Source organism: Canis aureus, chromosome 25 (assembly GCF_053574225.1).
Source record: "Canis aureus isolate CA01 chromosome 25, VMU_Caureus_v.1.0, whole genome shotgun sequence".
Taxonomy (NCBI): Eukaryota; Metazoa; Chordata; class Mammalia; order Carnivora; family Canidae; genus Canis; species Canis aureus.
Genome location: NC_135635.1, coordinates 46599702 through 46624151, shown reverse-complemented (window position 1 = coordinate 46624151; position 24450 = coordinate 46599702). Strand labels below are relative to the sequence as shown.

At 43.0% G+C, this 24450-nt stretch overlaps 1 protein-coding gene across 27 annotated transcripts in view; it reads left to right on the top strand.

Moving 5' to 3' along the window:
* The window catches only part of MICAL3 (microtubule associated monooxygenase, calponin and LIM domain containing 3), a 219473-nt gene that overhangs the window by 73845 nt on the left and 121178 nt on the right, over positions 1–24450 (top strand). For 26 of the 27 annotated variants that reach the window (XR_013364536.1, XR_013364537.1, XM_077871773.1 and 23 more), the window contains one exon: positions 22997–23338. Coding sequence is in view for 25 of the 27 variants with exons in the window: in XM_077871773.1 (XP_077727899.1) it covers positions 23075–23338 (264 nt within the window). In the remaining 2 variants the exon portion in view is untranslated. Of the gene's footprint in view, positions 1–3802; positions 3919–22996; positions 23339–24450 lie in introns of all 27 variants that reach the window. The other variant, XM_077871751.1, reaches the window with a different exon arrangement.

Below are 24450 nucleotides of genomic sequence, written 5' to 3'. Positions count from 1 at the left end.
GGAGCAGAAGCCTGTATTTATTCAGAATCAGGAACTCTAATGCCTGCATGGATATATATTTGTCTTTCATTAACTTGTTACCCAAATGGTTTTTGCTACAAGTACTGAATGTCCTAGAGATTTCAGCTAGAGCCAGGAGCACTGGTGGGAACAGAAGGGAGAAGTGGTCTCACTTTCTGCTAAACCCCAGTCATCTGGTTATCAAAAGAGCATCTTAGATCAAGGGACTCCTTATTTATCTGGACACCCAAATCTTTTGTTCAAAAGTATATTTGGCACCAGAGTATAGCACAGTTACCTATCAGGTTTAATGTTGTTCAGGGCTGAACTTGTCTTTTTATAGTAAGTTCAGGACTGAAGTAGTTGGAGAAAAGGTAGACTTTGATATTATCCAATTTAAAATAGTACCCTTGGAAGATTGATGAGTCCTTGGAAGGACCTATAGTAGAAGAGTTACAGGGTAATTCTTAGGCTTGCTTAAAAGTATGACATAAAGAAGCAAAGGGAGATAGTGGAGTGAAGTTAACCACTCAACTGAGGTGCCATTGATAGCTTGTTGTGTGACTCAGGACAGGTTATTTCATCTCTCTTAACTCCTGTTTTCTTTGTCAAGAGGGGGACATTAGCATCTGCCTTCCATACTCATAGAATTGTGTAGGGGTAAGTAGCATAACTTAGGTGCTTTTCTTTTCTTTTTTAAAAGATTTTATTTATTCATGAAAGACACAGGGAGAGAGGCAGAGACACAGACAGAGGGAGAAGCAGGCTCCATGCAGGGATCCCAATGCAGGATTCGATCCCAGGACTTCGGGATCACGCCCTGAGCCGAAGGCAGACACTCAACCTCTGAGCCACCCAGGCGTCCCAGAAGTGCTTTTCTTAAAGCATGAGGTGCTACCTACATGGTGGTGTAGTTGAGAACAGTACACAGACAGACATTCCTCCACTCTTTATAGAGGGAGATGGCATTAAGAATCAGCTAGAGAGGAAAACTGTGACAGTGTTAAGACTAACCACATGCTCTTCTCTCTTCTCCTCCTTCAGACCTCTGCTTCAAGTTACCTACTCAGAAGAGCTTCCATGACCAACTTAAGTGGGCCCCTCCTATTAAGTCAAGGAATCTGTGCATTTCCTTCCTGGCACTCATACTTTGTAATTACATAGTTGTTTGCTTATTTATTGTACATATCCTCCACTAGACAGTAAACTTCCCAAGGGCAGGCACTGTTTTCATTCCCCAACATAAATTTAATGCCAAGCTTAGGGCCTGACATACACTACACACTCAATAAATAATTTGATCAATGAAGTGCGAGGCGACAAGACATATTGGTCTTCTGCCTGGGAAACAGCTACTTTGGGAATGCCCAGGTATACATCTCATTCTTTTGTGGGTACATCCAGTGGCAGAGGACTGTCTGTACCTGAGACTGCTATAGCACCACCAGGTTGCAGGTTCTAAATGCCACGGGCTGGATTTGTGACTCATCTCAGCCCTTCCCCCACATGTCCCTTTCTACCCATTTAGAGACTCTAAACTCACTTGCACTCAGGTGCACATTTAATTTGGTGAATCTGTCCCTTCGAAGAGAAAACTCACTCTAAACTATAGAACTTGGTTCCAGGGAGATGATAGCTTGTCAGGCAGTGAGCATGTGTCCTATTTGCTATTTATAAAGTGTCCCACCCTGGCTCTGGTCAGAGGCCACACCCATTGGGTTCCCAGCTGTCTGTCCCCATCTTGTGCCAAGCAGTGCATGTCAGGTTCTTCCTTGGTATGTGAGGCGTATTGCAGATTTCGTTCATAAATGCTGCTGAGTGTCCTTCAAATTACTGTTCTCTTGGGACACTGAAAAGATGACCTTTTTTGGTTTATTTTTTAATTTTTTAATTTTTTTAAGATTTTATTTATTTGTCTGACAGAGCACAAGCAGGGGAGCAGTAGAGGGAGAGGGAGAAGCAGACTCCCCACTGAGCAGGGAGCCCAAAGTGGGGCTCAATCCCAGGACCCTGGGGTTATGACCTGAGCCTAAGGCAGATGTTTAACCGACTGAGCCACTCAGGTGCCCCGAAACAAAAATTTTTATATGTATAAACATTTGTATGTATCTGAGCCAGTATGAATTTTGGGGATAAAGGATTTATTAGACCTTACAGAATTGAGGGAGGAACTGGGAAAGTGAAGGTCCAGATTGGGGTGTTGGAGTCAGAGAAGAGTCACTAAACAGTCTGCCTGAAGTATCAGGATGAGGGGACAAGACAGAGGCTACAGAGAAGTCCGAGAAGCCTGCCATGGCCATTTCTGGAGCAGGGCCACCAAAGGGAAGCTCCTGGAGAGCACTGTGGGAAGCTGTTGCTTCTGGGCAGCTACTGTCCATTCTGGTCCATAGCCAAGTGTCTGGTCGTGGGCCTGTGGCTGTTGCTGGGTCAGTGGGTCAGCAGTGAGATGGAAGAGCAGTGTAGTGTGAGGGAAAACAAGGACCTGTTGGAATCTGTCAGGCATCGCTGTCTCTATTACCATATTTGACTGCCAAGACCCTCAGAGAGTAATGGCCACTAATTCATTTCCATTTTCCAAAGCTCATACAAATTCCTTTTTTGGCCAGCTCTAACTGGAAACCCTAACTGGGGATTCTGGGGAACATAGTTCCCAGCTTGAGCAAGCTGACACAGCACTGTCCAGATCAGGATCCCAAGGGCCCCCTCTTGCCCTTTCCCAGACGATAACTCCATTCTGCCACTCCCAATCATTATTTTGACTGACTTCTGCACCATAGATTTGAATTCATTTGCTTGTGATTGTTACATAAATGGAGTCATGCAATATGATCTGTTTGTTGTGTGTGCCTTCTTTGCTCACCATTGATGTGTGCATTCATCTTTATTGCTGCATGTTGCAGTGGTTTGTTCTTTTTCATTGCTGTATAGTGTTTCATTATAGGAGTATAAATTGCTTGCTTATTTCTCATTTTGCTATTTTTGGTCATTTGGGTTGTTTCCAGTTTGGGAGTATTATGAATAAAGCTGCTATAAACATTCTTGTATTTATCTTTTGATCTACATAGACATTTTCTTTCTTTTGGATAGATCTATAAGAATAGGATTTCTGAGCCTTATGGTTACATTTAAGTTTAGCTGCAGGAACTACTGCTGAACAGATTGTAAGGTGGTTGTGCCTGTTTACAGAATGTCTGAGAGTTCCAGGCATTCCATTTAGTCATTCTAATGGTTATGTAATAGTATCTTGTGGTTTTGCTTGACACTTTCCTGATAACTAATGATTTGGGGCACCTGTTCTCTAGATGTTTTTTGGCAATTTGGAGGTCTTCTTTTGTGAAATACCTGGTCAGATCTTGTGCTCATTCTTCATTGGGTATCTACATCTTTCTTATTGGTTTGTTCAAATCCTTCACATCTTCTGGATATGAGCCTTTTCTCAGTTACAAGTAGCCCTCTGGCCTTAAGGAGGCATGTTCCTCCTGAAGCAGTGAATATGTGGATGTTAGGCATGTTTGAAGAGGGAAGCCTTTGAAAAAATGTGGTTATTTATTACTCTTTTCTTAGGGAATTAATACAGTGCAGTATTAGAAGTTAGCAACCCAAACTACATGTGGTTTAAAAATAAAATATTGGGCCCACAAATATTTTTACTGCTTTTTAAAAATACAGTTTATCTTGAGCACTGAAAATATATACAAACCAAAACTGTAATTCACTCCATAAGGTTTGAATGTTTGTTGTGGATCTGACTCAGCTAGAAGCTGGGGATAGGAACCTGGCTATGAAATGTGCTGTGTTCTAGGAGCACAGAGTCCAGTGAGAGGTATTTGACCCACAGAGGAGATCTGTACTGAGGAAGAAGGGAAGAACAAAGTTGGCTAGAGAAGCACTCAGAGAACATATGAAGCTGAAGCCCTGGTGAGTGAGTAGGTTCATATTCATCATCTACCTTGGTTTAAAGATTGAAGGAGGTTGAATGTGTATGCATGGGTGAGCAAGCGCACCGTAAGCTGTGAAAACAAAATGTTCCTGGAGCCAGCAGTTGTAAGTGGCTGAAGAATGGGGCGCATGATGGGAGGTAGAAAGAGTGATGAGGATGGGGGTGAGGCAGGTGCCAGCATGGGCTGGCAGTCAAGCAGGTTAGTCTCTCAACAAAATGGTATCTTCCAGAGTGTGTAAACAGGAGAGTGACATGATTAGATTTGTTTAGAAAGATCACTTTGGAAGAAATGGTATGTGAATTGGGATTTCAGACTTGAGACAGGGCCTGTAAACTTGTACACCCATGTTCATAGCTGCATTATTGATAATAATCAAAAGATAGAAACAACCCAAGTTGTTCTCTTGATGGGTGGATATATACAGGCAGTGGAATATTCTTCAGCCATAAAAAGGAATAGAGTTCTGGTACATGCTGCAATGTTGGTAAACATTTGAAAACATTATGCTGAAACAAACCAATGTCTCTGCCTGCCTCTCTCTCTCTCTCTCTCTCTTTCTCTTTCTCTCTCTCTCTTTCTCTTTCTCTTTCTCTTTCTCTTTCTCTCTCTTTCTCTTTCTCTTTCTCTGTGTCTCTCATGAATGAATAAATAAAATCTTAAAAAAAAAACCCTCTGAAGAGGTGGAAATATTCTGAAACTAGATTTAGTGGTGATGGTTGCAGAACTTGATAAATTTACTAAAAATCGTTGTACATGAAAAGAGGTAATTCTGAGTGTAAGTTCTCACCAAATCTGTTTGAAAAAACATCCTCTCCAATCGTAAGCACTGCAACTGTTTGTCCTGCCTAAGTGCTACTCTTTTTGGGCAACCAGAGCCCTCCTCAAAGTCCTTATGGCTCTTGGCCAAGTCCTGCAGTTCCATCCAGAAATTGGCCCAGTTTGTAGCTCTCACCTGGCTCCTCTCCACCTGCTCTGCCTCATGCATCCAGTACCTAACCTGGTTGGACTACCAACCAGTTCTGTTTCTTTTGTGAGGCTAAAAGATGAGAAGCTCAGGCTCTCCCAGAGGCCAGTTATACAGTTTGTGGCTTATTCTAATCCAGTGCCTCTTATTTTCCCTTGCTGTTTGGCGGTCTTAATGCTCTGTTAACACCCAGGTTACAAGGTAAGTAGGATATTTCATTGAAACTAGAATCTTGCAGAATGGACATTTTTCAGCAGTTTCATTTGAACGTTCAGTGGGAGAAGAGGTTAAGTAATGATTCTAGTTTTCTTATGTATTCTGTAACCTCTTTATTCTCTTCTGCGTTCTTCCCCCAAATTGTCTAGATGATTGAAAATGAGGTAAAAACGTGTTCCTGTGCTCACTTCGGCAGCACCTATACTAAAAAACATTTTCCTGCCTTCACCCCAAATGCCACTCTACCAGTTGGATTGCAGTCAAGTTTGGTTCACCATCTTATTGTTGACTTTCTCTTTGGGAGCTATAAGTATATGGCAGTGATCTTGCCTACCTTCACTGTCACTAGCAGGTATTGAGGCTTTAATACGAACAAGTAGGTTAAAGTGCCCCACAGGAGATGGGCAGCCAGAGCACAAAGACAGGTTGCCATTTTGATGTCATCCCAGTGTGAAAATTCTTGAACTCTAGAGGGTATCACACTGTACTTAGAGGTGCTCTGAGGCTTCCAGTCAGGGGCCTTCCTAAATACAAGATGGCTTAGTTAAGGGACTTTTAACGCAAAGTCTTTATGTCTGTTATGCCCAGTATTTGGATCGCATATGTATTTAAGTTAGAATGCATTCATTTTTTTCTGTCCCAAAGTAAGTGATATTTCTAAAGGTGGTAGACTTAATACTCAAAAGAGGAACCTTAGAGGGTGAGATGCACCTACCTCAGCTTGTAGTGCTTGGTACTGAGCGGCCTTGACTCATGGCCACAGGCAAGAAGTCTTCCAGTTGGTGAAAGGGCAGGTGGCATCCTTGGTTGCCTTCTTCCTAAGTATAGCTTCCCTGGAGTTGGACCTGCCTAAGCCACAATGGTGAGAGGATCAAGCAGTAATACTTTATAGTAGCCCCTAGGGAGCTTTTGGGTTCTCTCAGATTTTAGATTTCAGTCCATGGAGCAAGCCAAAGTGCTCACCTTCTGTGGACCAGAGCCAGCAGGTCAATTAGCAGCTGTTCTGTGTTTGTAATAAATTAGGCAAGGGTTTTAGGAAATCAAGTGGTGAGCGAGGAGCAGCTTGTAGCCTGATACTGTGCTGCTGCCGCCAGAGAAGGGTGCCTGGTGGCAGCACTGGGTCTCTTGGCCATCATGTGTTGGCATTTTAGGACAGGAAAAGTTGGGGAATATAGTGTTTAGGCCCTTTCAGGATCATATCACCTAAACTCATTGGCACTGAAATAAGTAAAGGTTAATTAGTCTTCTCTAGAAACACTTTGGTAGGTTGCTAGCTATTAGCCCTGAGTAGGTGGGGTTTTGTAGCTCAGAGGTCTCAGGGCAGTTGGTTTTGATGTTTGGTCTTTGGAAGAAGGGAAACTAGTGTTTTGGCAGTACTTTAGCAACCCCCCCAAACCCCCCAGCCAGGGTGAAGGGTCATCCCCAAGAGCAGGATGTGGTACAAGTAGGGAGAAGTTCTGGGCTGTACACGTTCAAGAGCCTGCCAGAGTGTAGCATGGGGGAGTTTTTAATATTCCTTAAACATAAAAAAGAAAAGCTTGTTGTTATTCTCTTTCTTTAGATGTTTCATTTCTAACCAGATGGACTCTTCCCCATGTGAAGGAGTTAGAGATGTAACTATGGGAGTGATTATCTGATGTCACAGCTCAGCAGGAATCAGAGTAGAGTGAGGGCTTGGCCTTGAACATTTGATACAGAGAAGACTGCTGTTTCACTGGGGAAATTATGCCTAAGTCCCATACCCTTTCAAGCTAATTCAGAAGGGAAAGTATATTCTATGGAGCTGGTTTAAGATTAGCCCTCTCAGTTTATTTCTGCCTTGGAGAGAACAACTGAAGTTTTTTCTATGAAAGTGGTTGAAAAAAACACGGCCTTGGAGCCCAGGTAGATCGAGTTGGTTCTTTGGCGCATAAAGCTGAGGTAGAGGGGGCACATCTACCTTACTGGGGAATTAAGACCGCTTTCCTTTGTTAGCTGTCAGCCTCCTGAAACAGCTTTGTTTTACCGCTCCTGTGTTACAGCCACTCTTCTCAGAAGAGTGCCTGCTTAGCTTGCTTCAAGTCTCTCCAGTCTTTTCTCCTTCCTGTCTCCAAGAACCATTGGGGGGTATCTGGTGGATGTTTTTTCTTTAGACTTTCTAACTTTGGGGGGATTCCTGGGTGGCTCAGCGGTTTAGTGCCTGGCTTCAGGCCTGGGGCGTGATCCTGGAATCCCAGGATCGAGTCCTACATCATGCCTGCTTCTCCCTCTGCCTGTGTCTCTGTGCCCCTCCCAATCTCTCTCTCTCTCTCTCTCTCGTAAATAAATAAATAAAATCTTTAAAAAAAAAAAAGACTTTCTAACTTTGGAAGCTTCTTCAGTGACTTAGAGATCATTTGACATCTTAAAAAGGCAAATATCCTGGAATGTGAATTGAAAGCAGTTGTCCTTTTTATAATCTGGAACTGTCCAGAGATGCCTTAAGGAACTCAGCTTTGGCCAGTTCCTTGTCTTTCTCTCACACCCTAAATCAACAAGTTAATGACAAAGTAATTGTTCACAAATACCTCTTCTCCTTTTCTATACTTCTGTGACGCTGAGCATTGTGGCCCAAGCAAGCCTTTCATTTATCTTTTTCCTTCTTTCTTGGCATCTGCTTTTCCACTAACATGTGTACTAAGTGCAAGTATAAAAATGAACTGTTCTTCCTACTAACTAGCATCACATGAGTAACGGGTAGACAGAAATGGACATAATTCCAGAATGGTAAGTGTTGAAAGGGAGGTATGTACCAAGGTGAGAAGAAACTCAGAGGAGGAGGTGACTAACTTTGGCAGGAGTTTCAGGTAGGTGGGGTCATTTCAAGTGGACAGAGAGAAAAGACATGAACAAAGCTGAAGAGACTTGTAAGGGTATGGTACAGGGATGCCTGAGTGGCTCAGAGGTTTAGCGCCACCTTCAGCCCAGGGTGTGGTCCTAGAGACCCTGGATCAAGTCCCATGTCGGGCTCCCTGCATGGAGCCTGCTTCTCCCTCTACCTGTGTCTCTGCCTCTCTCTCTCTCTCTCTCTCTCTCTCTCTCTGTCTTTCATGAATAAACTAAAAAAAAAAAAAAAAAAAAAAAAAGATTAAAAGGCTGGGGCACCTGAGTGGTTTGGTTGATTAAGCATCTATCTACCTTCTACTCAGGTCATGATCCCGGGTTCCTGGGATGGAGCCCCGTGTTGTGCTCCCTGCTCAGCGGGGAGCCTGCTTCTCCCTCTCCTGCCCCCTCCCCTTGCTGTGTTCATGTTCCTCTGTGTGTGTGTGTGCACGTGTGTGTGCATACTCTTGCTCTCTCTCCCTCTCTCAAGTGCTTTCTCTGTCTTCAAATAAATAAATGCAATATTTTTTTAAAAAGATTAAAAGGCTGTTGTAATATAGTCCAAGCTAGAAATTGTGGGTGCTTTTACCAAGACAAGGGTGGTAAAAATGAACTCTATAAATAGAAATACTAGAGAGTTATAATCAGCGGGACTTTGCTTTTGGTTGATTGGATTAACAGGTGATGTCAGAGGTGGGTCTGAGATGACCCCACATTTCCATTTGGTTGGTGGCTGGTGGTGGCATTAGACTATGTAAGAGAGTGTGAGTTGGGGGAAGAGAACAGAAATTTGGGACGTCTCAGTCTGAGGTAATATGAGATATCGAGGTGAAGAGGCTTAGTAACATGTGGACCTCAGGAGCAAGGTCACAAAAAAGAAAAGTTTAGGGGTCACCTATTTTATGAAAGACAGGGGCAGATGAAATCACTGAAGCCACTTGCAGGAGCTGAGCAGCAATGAGTATAATAGTAGGAGAAGCAGGAGAAAAAGCCAAGGGAGGGGCAGTTTCTAGGAAGAGCCACTGAGAGGGAACAAGTAAGATAAGGATTAAAGTGTCTGAGCCTTTCACAATTAGGAAGCCATCAGCAACCTCACTGGAGTGATGGAGATAGAAGCCAGATTGGAGAAGGAATGAAAAGATGGACAGAAGAGTCATTAAGAGGTCATAAAGTGGTGGCAGAAGAGTAGACTGCTCTTTGGGGAAGCTCAGTTGTGAAAGCAAGAGGGAGAGGTTGGTAGGTTGAAGGATGTACAGGTTTAGTGGTGTGTGTGTGTGTGTGTGTGTTTAAGATGTATTTAAGATATCCTGCCAGCATATTGGCAGGCTAAAGGAGAAGTAAGCTGCTAATGAAGACATTTTAAAATGTATGGTAGATAGATGGTGGTAATGGTTATACAACACATGAATGTACTTAATGCCACCAAACGGTACACTTACAAATGGTTAAAATGGGGGAAAAGTTTACGCTAGTAGATGGAGCTAGATTCAGAGGAGAATCATGTGGATGGGATGGACAGCCTCCGGCTGATGGGATCTTTCTCTGAGATGGGGGAGCAGGATGGTGAGGGCATCCTTACTCTCTTATTGACCAAGTGAGAGGCAAGAGCATGAAGAGTGGAAGGGTGGCATGGAGTAGGAGACCTGAGAACACAGCCAAGGGTACAGAAACCAGTGTGGTGGGTTCCATGAAAGAATTGCTGGGTAGGATTGAGCCCCTCACCCCGCCCCCACCCGTGGTTGGAGTTGATGGTATGATATGGCCACATCAGTCTGCACTGCTGACTTTTTTTTCCCCCTCTCCCAACAGTTCAGAAAACTTATTTTCTGAACAACAGCCCATTCCCATTCCACTTTTGAAGCTGGAATTTTAAGTGTCTAGTTTTCTCTATTTGGCTCCCTGTCTCTCTACCTAATCTCTGGGCAGCCTTATCAGAAGCTGGTGAATAGTGAAACACACAGTAACCCTTTGTCATCCTGCCTTAAATGAGAAAGTGCTGCCTTTTCAGACACTGTCGGCTTAACATAGGTCTGTGTTTTTCTGATGCAGATTTTTAAAATACATAACTTGGATTTAGAAATATTATGGGTCCTTCACTTACCTATCTAGGGAAGTGGGCCGGGGGCTGTTATATAGCATTTCATGACATTGATACCACTCTTTTCTGGAATCCAGTTTCTTTTTTAGGGGACAGTTACTTTAAACCTATTTATTTGGCTTTTGATAACAGAGCTGCCTCCAGGTTTGGCTCCTGTCCTGCTCGCAGGTCCGAATTGGGTGCAGTGGCCTGCTGGGCAGAGCATGTATAAGGCAGGTCTAGAGTAGCTCGTGGTCATGGAGAAGTACCAGATGACCCAGCAGACCAGAGGGTAGGAACCATCTGGATTTCCCTGTATGTATATTCTTTCTCCCAGCCTGATGGCACTTGCCTAAAGATACTCCATCTGTTTTCATTTGATACGATTTGTGTCTCAAATCCTAATAGAATTCTGCCTGAATCCCCAGATGTCTGGGCAGGTTGGAGAAGATTATGAACCTATCCACTTATTCATATAAGAGGTAATTATTGTGCATCTGCTGTTGAACCAGGAACTGTCCTAGGCACAATAATACAGCAGCAAACAAATTGGCAACAATTCTTACCTTCATAGAGCTTACATTCCAGAGAGGAAGACAGACAGTAAATAAATGACATTTATAGTATGTCAAGTTGTGGTGAGTGCTTCAGCAAAGACCAGGGAAAGAGGATAAGCAGAATGGGGAGTCAGTTTTAACTAACGTGGTGAGGGAAGGCCACACTAAAAAGGTGACATTTGGATAAATACCCAAGGGTAGTGAGAGAGTAAATCGTGCTCATGTCAGCTCCATGAGAAGGCTTCTGTCCTTGAAGGCAGAGAGTTTTTTCCCTCTCTGTTCACTGGATTGTTTCAAGAACCTGGGAAAGTACTCAACACATAATACATGCTTAATATTTTTTGAATGCATAAATGATCTGAGGGAAGAGTATTTCAGACAAAGAGAGCAGCCAGTGCAGAGGCTGAGGTGTGTGTCTGGGGTGTATGAGGAACAGAGGAGAGGCCAGTCTGGCTGAGGGAATGTGTCAGATGGATGGCAATAGGGGGATAGGAGAGGGGTAAGGTGTGTATGGGCTGCAGGTCTTTCAGGACTCCTGAGACCTTTTAAGGGTGTCCATTAGGTGAAAACTACTTGCACAGTAATACTAAGATGATGTTATTTGCCCTTTTTTCCACTCCTTTATACTCATGACTGTATAGTAGAGTTTTCTGGTGGCGACATGATATGTCTGTGTTGCAACAGATGGAATGCAGAAAGCAGATATGGGAATCCAGCTGTCTTTGTAAGACAGACATTAGGGAGATTTGCAAAAATGTAAAACATCACTCTTCTAAGTTTTGTTTTGGAAAATATTTTTGTTTTTCATAAAATATGTTAATTATGTGGCTATGTAATGGATTGTTATTTTTAAACGAACTAATAAATTTTGAAATTTTTTTCTCTTTTAACCTCAAATACCTTAAATATAGACAGACCTTTGGGCCCTCATATTTTTTTTAAATTTTCTTTTGGGGGGCCCTCATATTTTTAAGAGTATAATGGAACCCTAAGACCAAAATTTTGTGAAATACTGTTACAAGGCCTTGTAGGCCATTGTAAAAATATTTGCTTTTTCCCTAAGATGAGAGCTATAGCCATGGCTCTGGCGAGTCAAACAAGATGAAATTTAGTGAAAATAGTTAAAAGGCCCTGATGGGTCCTGAAAGCAAAGCACATAAATACAGGGTGAGGAAGACATATTTTAGAAACAACACATCAATAATAAGAATTTGGAGTTGTCCTATAAAGTGTATGTCAGCAGTTGAGTGTACATTTCAGTCAGGCTCTTTCCTTTTTTTAGTTGGGCCTACATTCTGCTGGAGGAGATAGACAATAAGCAAGTAAATCACATACTGTATCAAGTGATAACAAATACCAGACAAAAAATAAAGCAAGGTGAGGGGGCTAAACGGTGATAGGAAACTGGTGCTTTTTCGTGTAGGTGGTCAGAAAAGGTTTGACTAATAAGGTAGTATTTGAGCAAAGATCCGAAGAAAATGAGGAAGAAACCATGTAGCTGTCTGGGTGGAGAGCATCAGGCAGAGGAGCAAGCAAGAGCTGAGACTCTGGAGGGCAGTCTGTGGAGGGTGCATGAAGAACAGGAAGGGGCCAGTCTGGCTCGAGCCTAAGGAGCATAGGGGACAGTGGTAGGACATAAACAGGGACATATGGAAGTGGAGGCAGGTCACTTGAGGCCTTATAGGTCATTGCAGGACTTTGGATTTAACTATGAGGTGGGAAGCCTTTGGAGCATTTGAGCAGAGTATATCACCTGATTTGACTAACATTTAAGTGAATGCTAGGGTTGCTATATAGAAAGTATTTGTGGTTGGAGTGGGATTTGAACAGTGCACACGGAGAGAGGCAATTGTAGTAATCCAAGTAAATGATGATAATGACTTTGACGAAGGTGTTAGAAGAAGAGATGGTGAAAAGTAGTTGGCTTTTGGCTGTATTTTGATGATAGACTGAAATTACCAAGGAATTGACCATGAGATGTGACAGAAGTTAGGATAATTACAAGGTTTTTGGATTGAGTGGTGGATAATGGTATCATTTGCCAAGATGCAGAATACTAAGGAAGAAGCAGGCTGAGGGTAGGAATGGGAACCAAGAGCTTGATTTTGTGTATGTAAGTTTGAGAGGACTGTCAAATATCCAGGTAGAAATGTCAAATAAATAATTGGTAATACAAGTTCAGAAGAGAGAAAATAAATATTGGAGCACCACCCACTATCTCTGCTATAAAATGGTGCTTGAAGCCAGGGGACTAGAGGATTTTCAGAGTGGATTGTGTCATGAAATCAATACAACAGAGATCAGCAATTTTTTTTTTAATGAAATAGAAGACAATATCTCAATAGTAAGGGTAAATTTTGTGAAAGTCTTTTAAAAATTATATAAACATATAGAGAGAATGTGTGTACAATTAAAAATTTTTAAAGCTACTGATGTTTAGGAAGTAGATGTAGATTGAGAAGAGTACCCAAAGACTAACTGATCCTGTGGCCATTTCAAGTTGCAGCCAACTTGATGTGTGAGGGACCAGTAGAGGACACGGGGAAGTGGCTAGTGAGGCAAGAGGAGACCAAAAAAAGTGATGTCCTAGAGGCAAAGAAGAGGGGGTGATCAGCTATGACTCAATGCTGCAGATAGGTTGAAGAAACTAGGATTGAAAACTGACTGTAAGATTTGAAAGTATGGAGATGATGCATGTCCTTGATGAGACGTTTCTGTGAAGTGGTGGGGATGAAGCTAATTGCTGTAGGTTCAAAAGAGAAGAGAAAATTGTAACCACAAACCATTTTTCCTAAGAGTGGAGTAAGCTAGTCAGAGGAGATGGGGACAGGACAGGGTTTTTAGAGAAGAGAGGTATATTACAGTAATGGAAATCATTCAGTTTGGGGGAGGGGCTTGGTGCAGGAGAGAGGGACCAGTGTAGGAGGCATTACAGCTGAGGAGGGGATTGGATTGGGTGCATGGGTGGAGGGTTGCTTCAGGTAGGCATGTGGATAGTTGTCTGTTCACTGTCACAGGAAGAAAGGCAGATGAGATGGGTATACACATTAATGATAGCAGCTAAAGAAGGTAGAGAAACTGAAAACCATGTCAAAATAAAAATGGTTAAAAGAACTAAGGAGAATGTATAGATAGCAAATATTTGGAAGATTGTTAGGTAAAAGAGAGGAACTAATTCTCTGGATACTTCTAAGAGGTGTTATTTTGGACCACCAGGTAAAAATCTTGGGGCAGAATGGTTTTGGTCTTCTGCATAGAAATTGAGTCCTTGGGAAATTAGCATTTCAAGCTGATCAAAGATGGGGAAGACTGCTTCCTAAGGTAGAAAGTTGCCTGGCATTGGAGGTATTCGTGTGTTGTGGATGATATATAGAAGATGCAAATGTGAAAAAAAAAAAAAAAAAGAAGATGCAAATGTGGTATGGCTGCCTAGATGAGATGATCTTTCAGATCCTACCCAGCCTTGACCATTGTGTATTTTGTGATTCATGACAACTGGTAGTAGGCAGACTGGACAAGTGAGAAACCCTAAATTCTGTTCCAGGTTAATCTCTTGTCAGTTGTCTGTATGTTCTGGGAATGCTTCGGCTGCGGGTGTGCCCCTAGGAGAGGGAGACCATTAAGATGTGAAAGAGTGTGTGCCTTTATGGACCTCAGTTTTCCCCAGCAGCTCTACAGTCATCTTCATGGGGGTGTTTCCGTCCTTCTGGACCACCAGGGTGTTGCTGTTCTCAGAGGCTGTGCTGCAGTAGCCCTGCCTGCCATGTCACACAGCTGTTAGCCAGACCACTTCCTGAGTCTGCACAGGTATTCGTGGCCTGGTAACCCTTTAGTCGGCAAACCTCGTTGATCATCTGTTGTGCGCCTAGAACTGGTACACGGTACTGAGCAAAACCAATGGGAGCCCACCCCTGTGCGAGGAACAGCATTTGGGTTGTGCTTTGCCACGACCTCAGTGAACTTTTCTCCTGGTCAGAGGCCCTTCATCACCAGGAGAGCCTGGGGCATGGCAGTGCTCTCAGGTTATGGGGGCAAGAAGGTGTTGATTTCTCGGTGTCTTTGTCACTCGGTGCTGGACTCTTGGTAGTGGGTGGGCTGAGGCTCACCTCCTGTCCTGTCCTGATTCTTACAGTGCATGGGATGGCATTTGATGATTCAGAAATTCTTTGTAACGGACTCCTCAGAGGTGTTGCTGTTGGTGGGGTTGCTAGAGCCACTGAAGAATGCAGACTGATAAGAACCCTGCTGGTACTATTTTAGTCGCCTAGCCCTTCGGCAGCCAGTGGAAAGAGTTCCTGTGAGAGCAGACTGCCCTCGCTTCCATTTGTGAAAGGGCTCCAGTTCAAAGGAGTAGATACAGTGATAACATGTGAGAAGGAAAAGAATCCCACGTTGTGTATCCTTACTAAGTGTACTCAGAGCCGCGTGTCTGTGGGGAGCTGGGCAGGGACCTTTGTAGCAGATGGGGTCTGTGTGTGGTCTGTGTGGACACCCGCGGTTCTGCCCCTTGGGCGGCGGGGGACAGGACGAGCATTCTGATGAGCCTGGAATTCTCAAGCTAGACTCTCAGGTGGTCTTTGGTAACAGGGAGGCTTCGGGCTCCGCTTCGGGCTCTGAGGTCGACACCTCTGGATGCAACACATGGCAGCATTGCTTTCTGGCCATCTGCCCTTCAAGCCTGAAGAGAGTCTACCTTATAGGACTGAGGTGGACAGCTAGTAACTATTCATTTAGCACCTTAGCTGTTTTTACCATTATTGATGGAAGTCTGCGTTTTTTAAACAAGATGGAAGTCTGTCTTTCTTGTTTTAATATCTAAGTTTGGCAGGAGCTTACACAAATCTTATTCCTTTAGCTCTCTACCAATGCCACTATCACACCTTCTGGAACAGCTGGAATGGAGAGGGTACATAGGCTGATGATAGAACAAAGACAGTTTTGAAATGTTTTTCTTTCAAAAAAAAACAAAGCTATTTGAGCACTCTCGTTCTGTTGTACAAGCCGTTTATTTAGCCTGAGTATAACCATTTGTTGCCAGGATCATAATAGTAATAGTTAATAACTGCTGCCACTTAGAGGGTCCTGCTTTGTGCTGCACTGCTAACCATTTACATTCATTACTTCAGTTCCTGCAAAGCTCTGTGATCCAGTGGGTATGACTTCATTTTATAGATGATCAAGCTATTTATAAGAGACTGGCCTCTGATACTGTTCATTGTTGGTTGGAGGGGGACACTGTTCTTTTTGACTCCTTGTCTTTCTGGTGTAGAATAAAAAGCTAGATAAGATATAACGTAGAGGTTAGGGCCATAACAATGTCTTTCAGAATTGGAGACTTAGAAGAGAGCACAGAGATCATGTCGTCTAGGCTCTTTCTCAGATCCCTCTAGAGAGAGTCATTCCAGAGCCAAGGATAAGGTGGTATGAGAATTCATAACAAAAGTGCTACATTTTTTAAAATTAAACATTTTTTAAAATTCTTTTTTTTTTTGTATTTTATTTTTAAAGATATTTAATTCATTTGAGACAAGGAGAGAAAGAGAATGCATGAGTATGAACAGTGGGGAGGGTCAGAACGAGAAGCAGGCTCCCCCCCTGAGTAGGATGCCTGATATGGGGCTCTATCCCAGGGCCTCAGGGTCACGACCTGAGCTGAAGGCAGACACTTAGCCCACTCAGCTACCCAGGTGCCCCTCCTATCTATTTTATTATTATTTTTTTTCATCATGGTAAATGTGCTCTTTAATCCTCGTCTCCAACTTCCCCATCTCCTCACCCACCTCCCTTCTGGGGAAACAAATATTACTAAACATAATAAAAACATGAGCAACAGTCAATAGAAAAAACATTATAAATATACAAACTGAGGAATTGTAATAGAGTATAATATAACTTAGTTTAATATACTTTATAAACAAAAAACTGAACAAATACTGGTTTTTAGAGCAAGAGACTATAAAAAATGGGCAGAAAAATATGAGAAAACTTTCGGAAATGAGATCTAAAAATGTTGAAGTTAGGGGAACCAGGGTGCCTCAGTCAACTTAAGCGTCTGCCTTCTACTCAGGTTATGATCTCAGGGTCCTGCGGTCGAGCCCTGCATTGGGCTCCCTGCTCAGCAGGGAGTCTGTTTCTCCCTCTTTCTGCTCTTGCAATCTCACTCTCTCTCTCTCTGTCTTTTTCAAATAAATAAACAAAATCTTTTTAAAAATTAAAAAAAATTAAAATGTTGAAATTAAAAACTAAACAGCTGATTAGAGAAAATGAATAAATCTAAGCATTAAGGGATTATCTAGAATGCAGTATATTGAACAACAGGAAATTTTTTTTTTAATTTAAGTATAATTAACTAGAGTGTTACATTAGTTTCATGTATACAGTATGATTCAGCAATTCTAGACATTTCTTAGTGGTCATCAGGATAAGTGTCCTCTTAATTTCCTTTATCTGTTTCACCCATCCTCCCACCCATGTTCCTTCTAGCAACCACTAGTTTGTTTTCTGTATTTGAGTCTGTTTTTGTCTTTTTTTCTTCACTTTGTTTCTTAAATTCCACATATGAATGCAATCATATGGTATTTGTTTTTCTCTGATTTGTTTCACTTAGCATTATACTCTCTAGAATCATCTATGTTGTTGCAAATGGCAAGATTTCATTCTTTTTTTATACAACATTGTATGTGTACCCATACCTTCTTGATCTAGTTATCTATGGGTGGACACTTGGGTGGCTTCCATAACTTGGAAAGTGCTGCATTATTGCTAGTGGCTCTTCTTAAGACATCACTCCCTATCCAGTCTTACCATTGCATTTTTAGATACAACTTTTTGGTAGCACAGTAGAAGTCTCCTCTGTAACATATATCCAGTTCTCTTCTACCTCCCCCAGCCACACAGGCCAAGGCCAGTGCATTTTCCCAGGACTGGTCCTTCCACTGTGGGGCTTCTGGGCCCTCATATAGAATCCCTTGAGAGGATTCTGTTGTCTGCATCAGCTCCAAAGAAACATCGTGTTTTCCACTACAGGTCAGTCTATAACTACAAAGACCTGGTCTCTGCCCTAAGGAAGCTCTTAGTGAAGGAGAAAGCCATTTAGATAATGTTTTTGTGAAATGACCATTGCAGATGAGTAATACAGTGGAACTAAAGAGCAGATTCAGGGAACGAGGAGAGACATAGAGGGGGAGGGGTGGAGGCTGGTTTTCTGTGTCCTTGGCATCTTACTGAGTGTCTGTTTGATGCTAAATAGGTTGGGAAGTCAGAAATGAGCTGAGGATGGAATTGTGCAGAAATAAGAATATAGGAGAAAGACTGCTTTCCTTATTTTATTTTGGGCTCACTTCCTAGGTATCCAGAGAACCCCAGATACAACTGTGAGAGATAAGCCACTGGTGCTGGAGATGGGAAGCAGTAGGAGGCAGCAAAGAGTCTCCTTCCCACGCTGGCTGGTTCAGTCATCTCCTGCCTCCTGAGGCGAGGGCCTCAGTGTTCCCATCCATAAATGATAGTGGCCTGAGTGGCCTTTGTTGTAGAAAGACTGATCAAGAACTCAAGACATTTGGCGACTTTGGTCTCTGGTTTCTGAGACAAAACACAAAGGAATCTCTATAATCTGATGTGCCTTTTTCATCTAAGTTTCCTCCTAATCACATTCCAAAACATGCCTTCCTGTAGATCTACTTACTCCTAAGATCTGTTTAAACTAGTCACACTTCTGACTGGATGGGCTAGGGAAAGAAGCACCTCTTAGATTCCTTAATAAGATTCAGAGATTGGCACATCTTGCTGGTATATTGATGGTGCACTGGCTAGGGAGAAAATTAACTTAACTTGACTCTGGTTTCATACTATTTATTTATTTAAGAGAGGGAAAAGGAAAGAGAGTCCATGCCCAGAGTGGAGCCTGATGAGGGGCTGGGTCTCATGACCCTGAGATTATGACCTGAGACAAAATCAAACGTCTGCTTAACTGACTGAGCCCCTGGTGCCCCTGGTTTCATACTCTTTTAACTATAATTCCTATTTTCTGGTTTTGTTTCTCTTTCTCTTTTCTATTTTTTTAAAGAGAGTGGGGGAGAGAGAGAGAGAGAGTGTGTGTGTGTGTGTGTGTGAGAGAGAGAGAGAGAGAGAGAGAGCACGAGAGCAGGGGGAGGGAGAAGCAGACTCGCCGCTGAGCAGGGAGCTCAACTTGGGACTTGATCCCAGGACCCCAAGATCATGACCGGAGCCAAAGGCAGAAGCTTAACTGACTGAGCCACCCGAGTGCCCCTCACTTTTCTATTTTTAAAAACAGTTCTCCCCACCTGCAAATAATCATCCACCTATTCTAGGAGGTAGAGATTGAGTGTTCTCATAACCAGCCATGAGTCAGTGACAACCTTTTACTCTTGTTGTAAATAGAAACATAGACTCTGTCCCTGCCTGTAATTCATAGGCTGCCTCTCCAGCATTTTCTACTACAGCGAAGGAATGTGCAAGGCTTGAGTCAGCAGTCAGCTGCCATGGGACAAAACATGTGGGATATTGTTCATTGGCAGAAAAGCACCAGTGCTCTGGAAACCTGGCATCTCCTCTTCCTCTTCCCTCCTTGGACTCGTCACTTCCCTTTTCCCTTCCTTCCATACCTTGGCTTTTTAGTCCCCAGGATTTTTGGCACCTTCCGGCCAGGTTTCCTGGCCTCTAGGTTCCTGTAATTATGAATACTGATTTTTCCCAGGATACTAGGATGTTTGGCACACAAGAATGCTCCAGGAGAGGCCAGGAGGAGCAGGATCTCAGTTTGACCTTCAGGAATGAGGGAAATGAGGGCAATAACAGGAATGGTCCTTCTGCAGTTCTCCCCAGCGCTCTCAGAATGAATCAGAAAGCCAGATTCCCCTTGCTAAATGACACAGTCCCAGTCCAGCAGAGTTACCGAATAATACTGTAGCACTTGAGATGCTTGAGTCTTCCTGATGTGGTCATTTGGCTTGCAAAGTAGGAAAAGTGAGGCAGCCCAGGGGAATTAATCTTGTGTACTCTTACCTTGGGTGCCTGTCACATTGTTCCAGGAACCAACTTACCTCTGTTTATCTGTTGTTATTAGTGACCTGCAGGTTGAAATCCCTTAGACTGGGCATTTAATACTTGACTACTGCTTGGAGGAAGATTCTTTGCTGTTGTCTGGGAGATGTGGCTAAAACCTGTTAATGTGAAAGTCAGCAGAAGGATTGGGGGGCCAGTTATTGATGAAAGTGTTCATCTCTGGTGGGGTTTGATTTGGAAATGCTCTGTGGTGGTTCATAGCTCTGTGGAAGTATTTCACACAGTGGGTTATAGCCAACAAAGAGGGTGTTAGCCTACAAAGCAGAATTTTTCTTTGAAAATAAATGCCCAAGACATTTAGGGAGGTGTAAGCATAAAACAGGTGTTATGACAGGGAAAAGGCTTTTAGAGATAATGTTGCAGGGTTGTTGTTATTGTTTTTAAGATTTTGTTTATTTGAGGTAGAGAGAGCAAGGGCGCATGCAAGCAGGGGGAGGGACAGTGGGAGAAGGAGAGTCCCAAGCAGACTCCACACTCAGCGCAGAGCCCAACTGGAGGCTCAGTCTCACAACCCTGAGCTGAAACCAAGAGTCAGACACTTAACCAACTGAGCCACTCAGGTGCCCCACAGTTGCAGGATTTTTAATGTGTTGGTTTCAGCAAGAACCTCCTGGTTCCAAGTTTCCAAACCCTGGCAAGGAGTGGAAGGTGACTGCTATTTAAGAACAAAAAGAAATCATTTTCTTCTTTGACAAGAGGCAGAGAAATCAGACCCAGGTGTATTCAGTTTTCCAAACATTATGACTCTGGTGGAGTCAAAGGCGACTATGAACACAAGTCAGGCATGCAGGGTCAGGATTGCAGAATGCTGTCTGTTTGCCAAAAAAGCAAAGCCACTGAAATCCACACAAGGAAGGCAAGAGACAAGGCAAGAGACAATCACTCTGGGACTTTTGTTTCTAGTTATCCATTGTTACCTGTCACCCTTCTGCCTTTGGATAAACGTGTTTTTTTCCGCCCCTACAAGACATCTCTTGATTATATACCATTTCTAAGATAAGCCTTGGCAAATGGGAGAAAAAGTGGACTCTTTTTTAGGAATTTTACAATCTTCCTCTTGCTGCCTCCTACTTCCTAGAATAAACTTTTGTTTTGGGGGAAACTGGAGGTCAATTCCAGTTAATTCCATTTCTTGATGGACTCTTGGCCATGTGACGATTGAGACAAGCTGTGGGTTTTTTTTTAAAGCAGTGTATTTTTTATATCCAGACCCAGGAGAGACTGTTGAGTAAGTATATATCTGAGATGAGAAGCCACGTCAGTATGTTCCAGGTGAAGAGTTACCATCTTCAACTCGGCCTCCACAGTGTATGAAGAGTGCTATGTCTGTTGATGTAATGGGAAAATGTTGGTTCTTTGTTCTTTTTTCTATTACTTTCTCCCATGAAGCTTAAGACAGGTCACCTGTAGATTTGGTTTGGCCTTATGGTGTCGTGGTGAGGTGTAGAGAGATGCAGGATGTTACTTCTACTTCACAGAGGAGGATTCTCTTGCACAGACACTTAGCCAGTGAAAGAGCTTCAGGACAGAACCTGGGTCTCTTCTATGTCAATCTAGAGCTTGGGGCCTTCTTTTGAGAATTGATTTTATCAGCACATACAGCTTGATGGCTCCCAGTATTCTTGGGTTGGTTCACTACATAGTGAGTCACTTCTTACTTCTGCAGCCCTCCTAACCACCCTCTATCAACACCTCCTTCCTCTGTTTCCTCCCATCTCCAAGAGTAAGTCCTCTTAAAGGTGAAGTTTCAGTGCAGTCCTGTTGTCACACTAGTAGCAAATTGGTGACTAGAACACGGGAAGTGAGTACTATGACCATCAGGATTTTGTCAGCACTAAACTCTGAGAACTTCAGAATCAGAAGAGGAGTTTAGAGACCATCCAGTGTCATCTCCTTGTCTTACAAGAGGGAAAATGAAGGCCTGGTGAGGCAGAATGACTTGTCCAGGGTCATGTCACCAATATCTGGCTCACAGATGGGGGTGGAGTCTCAGAGCCTTGCAAGTGCTTATTTTCTTGTTCTGACCTGCTTCGCTATTCTTACTATGCCTTAGTGTTCACTTTCGGTCCTTTGCCTACCAACTCCCAATAATAGTTCTAAGTAGTGAGGATACATGAAACATGGTACAAAAATGATGAAACAGACCCAAGGGAGTGAGTACATTTAAGAAGCATGTAAGGCACTTTGTCCCATCTTAAAGCTTCTATCCAGCACATATAGGATGGTAGAAGTACAGATGTTTTTGATAAGTGGAAGGTGTAGACATTATCATTACTGTCAAATATGTTTGTAGGCAAAATGAAATGGCTATAAAATCTTCCTACCCTGCCATATATCACATGCAGGAGCAAGACTTTTTCAGTCCTTTAAATCCCTACTTCTTTGATACTTCTGGACTTTGTGCTTTCTTAGACTGCTGTGACACTGCCCTTTGGTTCTCTTCAGACCTCTCTGCACTGTGCCTCACAATCTTTTTAGAGGAGCTCATCTTTCTCTACCAATTCCTTACAAGTTGATGAGTCTCAGATCTCATCCAGGGCCCATGACTCTCTCTTCCTATGGACTCTCCTTGTGTGACTATACCGCTTTTGAAGGTTCAGCTACCACCTGCATGCTAATGACTCTCAAATCTGGGCCTAGGTCCCTAGCTACTCCCCTGAGCTTCAAATACATGCCTGACTGCCTGGTGAGCACCTCTGTTAAGGCAGCTCAAATGTAACAAGCCAAAAGGGAATTCACTATGCTCTCCTCACAAATAAGTTCCTCTATTTTTGATTCGTTGGCTTGGTGTCACCATTTACTCAGTTGCCTAAGTTGGAAACCTGAGAATTATTCTTGAGCGTTTCCTATCTGTAAGAGTCACTCACAAGCCTTCGTATTTTCTTTCCTTTCCCATTTTCTATACTTCTTCGCTTTCTGGCTAACACTGATTTCCCCTGGAAGACTTAGCTGTCACCTTTCAGAGGTTTATCTTCAACGAGGACCCGCTATGATTAGATACTCATCCTCTGTGTCCCCAAATTCCTTGTGCCGCACTCTCTAATGACACTTACCAGACTATGTTTAACATTCTGTTCATCAGCCTGCCTCACACACTAAACTGTAAGATTCTTGAAAGCAAACACTGTTTTACTCATCTTTCCATCCCCAGTGTCACAGACAGTGCCTGGCTTTAGAAGGTATAGGATATACATTTGTTGAATGAATGACTAGGACACTTCGGAACTCCATTTGAAAAGGAGTTATATCTCCTAGAAAATATTTGTAGGTAGAAATTTGGATTTGCTAACCATTCCTTTCTCTTTATTTTTGCTAGATTAATGTGACAGAATCAGGTGGATCAACAGCCATCCCACTGCCCCCTTTGTTGGGGGTTGCTGAGAGTTGATGAAGCATGGAGGACAGTAAGAATGAGACGGTGAATCATGCTCACGTCCTCTTTGACCGGTTTGTGCAGGCCACCACCTGCAAGGGGACCCTCAAGGCTTTCCAAGAGCTCTGTGACCACCTCGAACTGAAGCCTAAGGACTACCGCTCCTTTTATCACAAGCTCAAGTCCAAGCTTAACTACTGGAAAGCCAAAGCTCTGTGGGCAAAGTTGGACAAGCGGGGCAGCCACAAAGACTACAAAAAGGGAAAAGCCTGCACTAACACCAAGGTAAGGATTTGGCTTACCCCAGGCCTTGGGGTCACTGACCTAAGGATTTAACCAGAAAAGAAAAGATTATGAGTAAGGGTAGGCCGGAGAAGGGATTATGTAAAGGTATAATTCATGAGAACTAGGCAGAGTCTAGCTGAGACCCAGGATAGAAAGTCAAACTCTGTGGGTCCATCACCTGTGTTCAGTCAACTGTTACATGCCCCAGACCCTGTTCTTATTTCATGTGTTCACATGTTGAACGGGGTTTCATCTATTTAAGAACAACCCTGAAGTCAAGTGGCAAGGAACTTTCTCCTCCCTGAGGCTCTATTTTGAATCTCACACTGTTAGGTGGGTGCAGGTGGCTTAGCAAAGAAGTAGCCATGCCTTGTTAGCATCCTATCTGAATATGGCTTCATAACATCTGGCATGTCATCTCTATAAAGTCATCACTCCATACTCAGTGACTAATAAGGTCTAGATAATATTTGCTAACTTGAGCATTTGCCTCGAGCTTCAGACCTCTCTTTTCATTCGTGTTCCAGGGGTTTGTTTTGATAAGCAAGGGCCTCGTGAGCCAAAATATTCTTTTGCTTTTTTCACAATCTAGAGAAATACAGTTTTCATGAAATAGGTGAGATATTCAGTCACCTGTGCAGAGGCAGGTATGAGGAAGTGGAGAAGGAACAAAATATATATCCTGCTTTCCTCCTTATGTGAAAATACTTTCAGTGAGAAGTTTGGAAAAAGCGACCAGAGAAACAAAGTTGGAGATGACTTCATGACTAGATCCTTAATATCCTTTCATGAGCTTTAATTTGCCCTGTGTGGAGACCTAGAGACCCTTCTCCCATGGATTTGCCTCTGGGTAGATATTCATCAGCAAAATGTAAGAAATTCAAAGGCATGACTCTTATGAGTGAGTTCTGGTTGTTTATTATTTTTTTATAAGCTTTTATTTATTCATGAGAGACACAGAGAGAGGCAGAGACACAGGAAGAGGCAGAGACACAGGAAGAGGGAGAAGCAGGCTCCCTGCAGGGAGCCCAATGTGGGACTGGATCCCTGGACCAGGATCATACCCTGAGCTGAAGGCAGATAGTCAACCACTGAGCCACCCAGGCATCCAC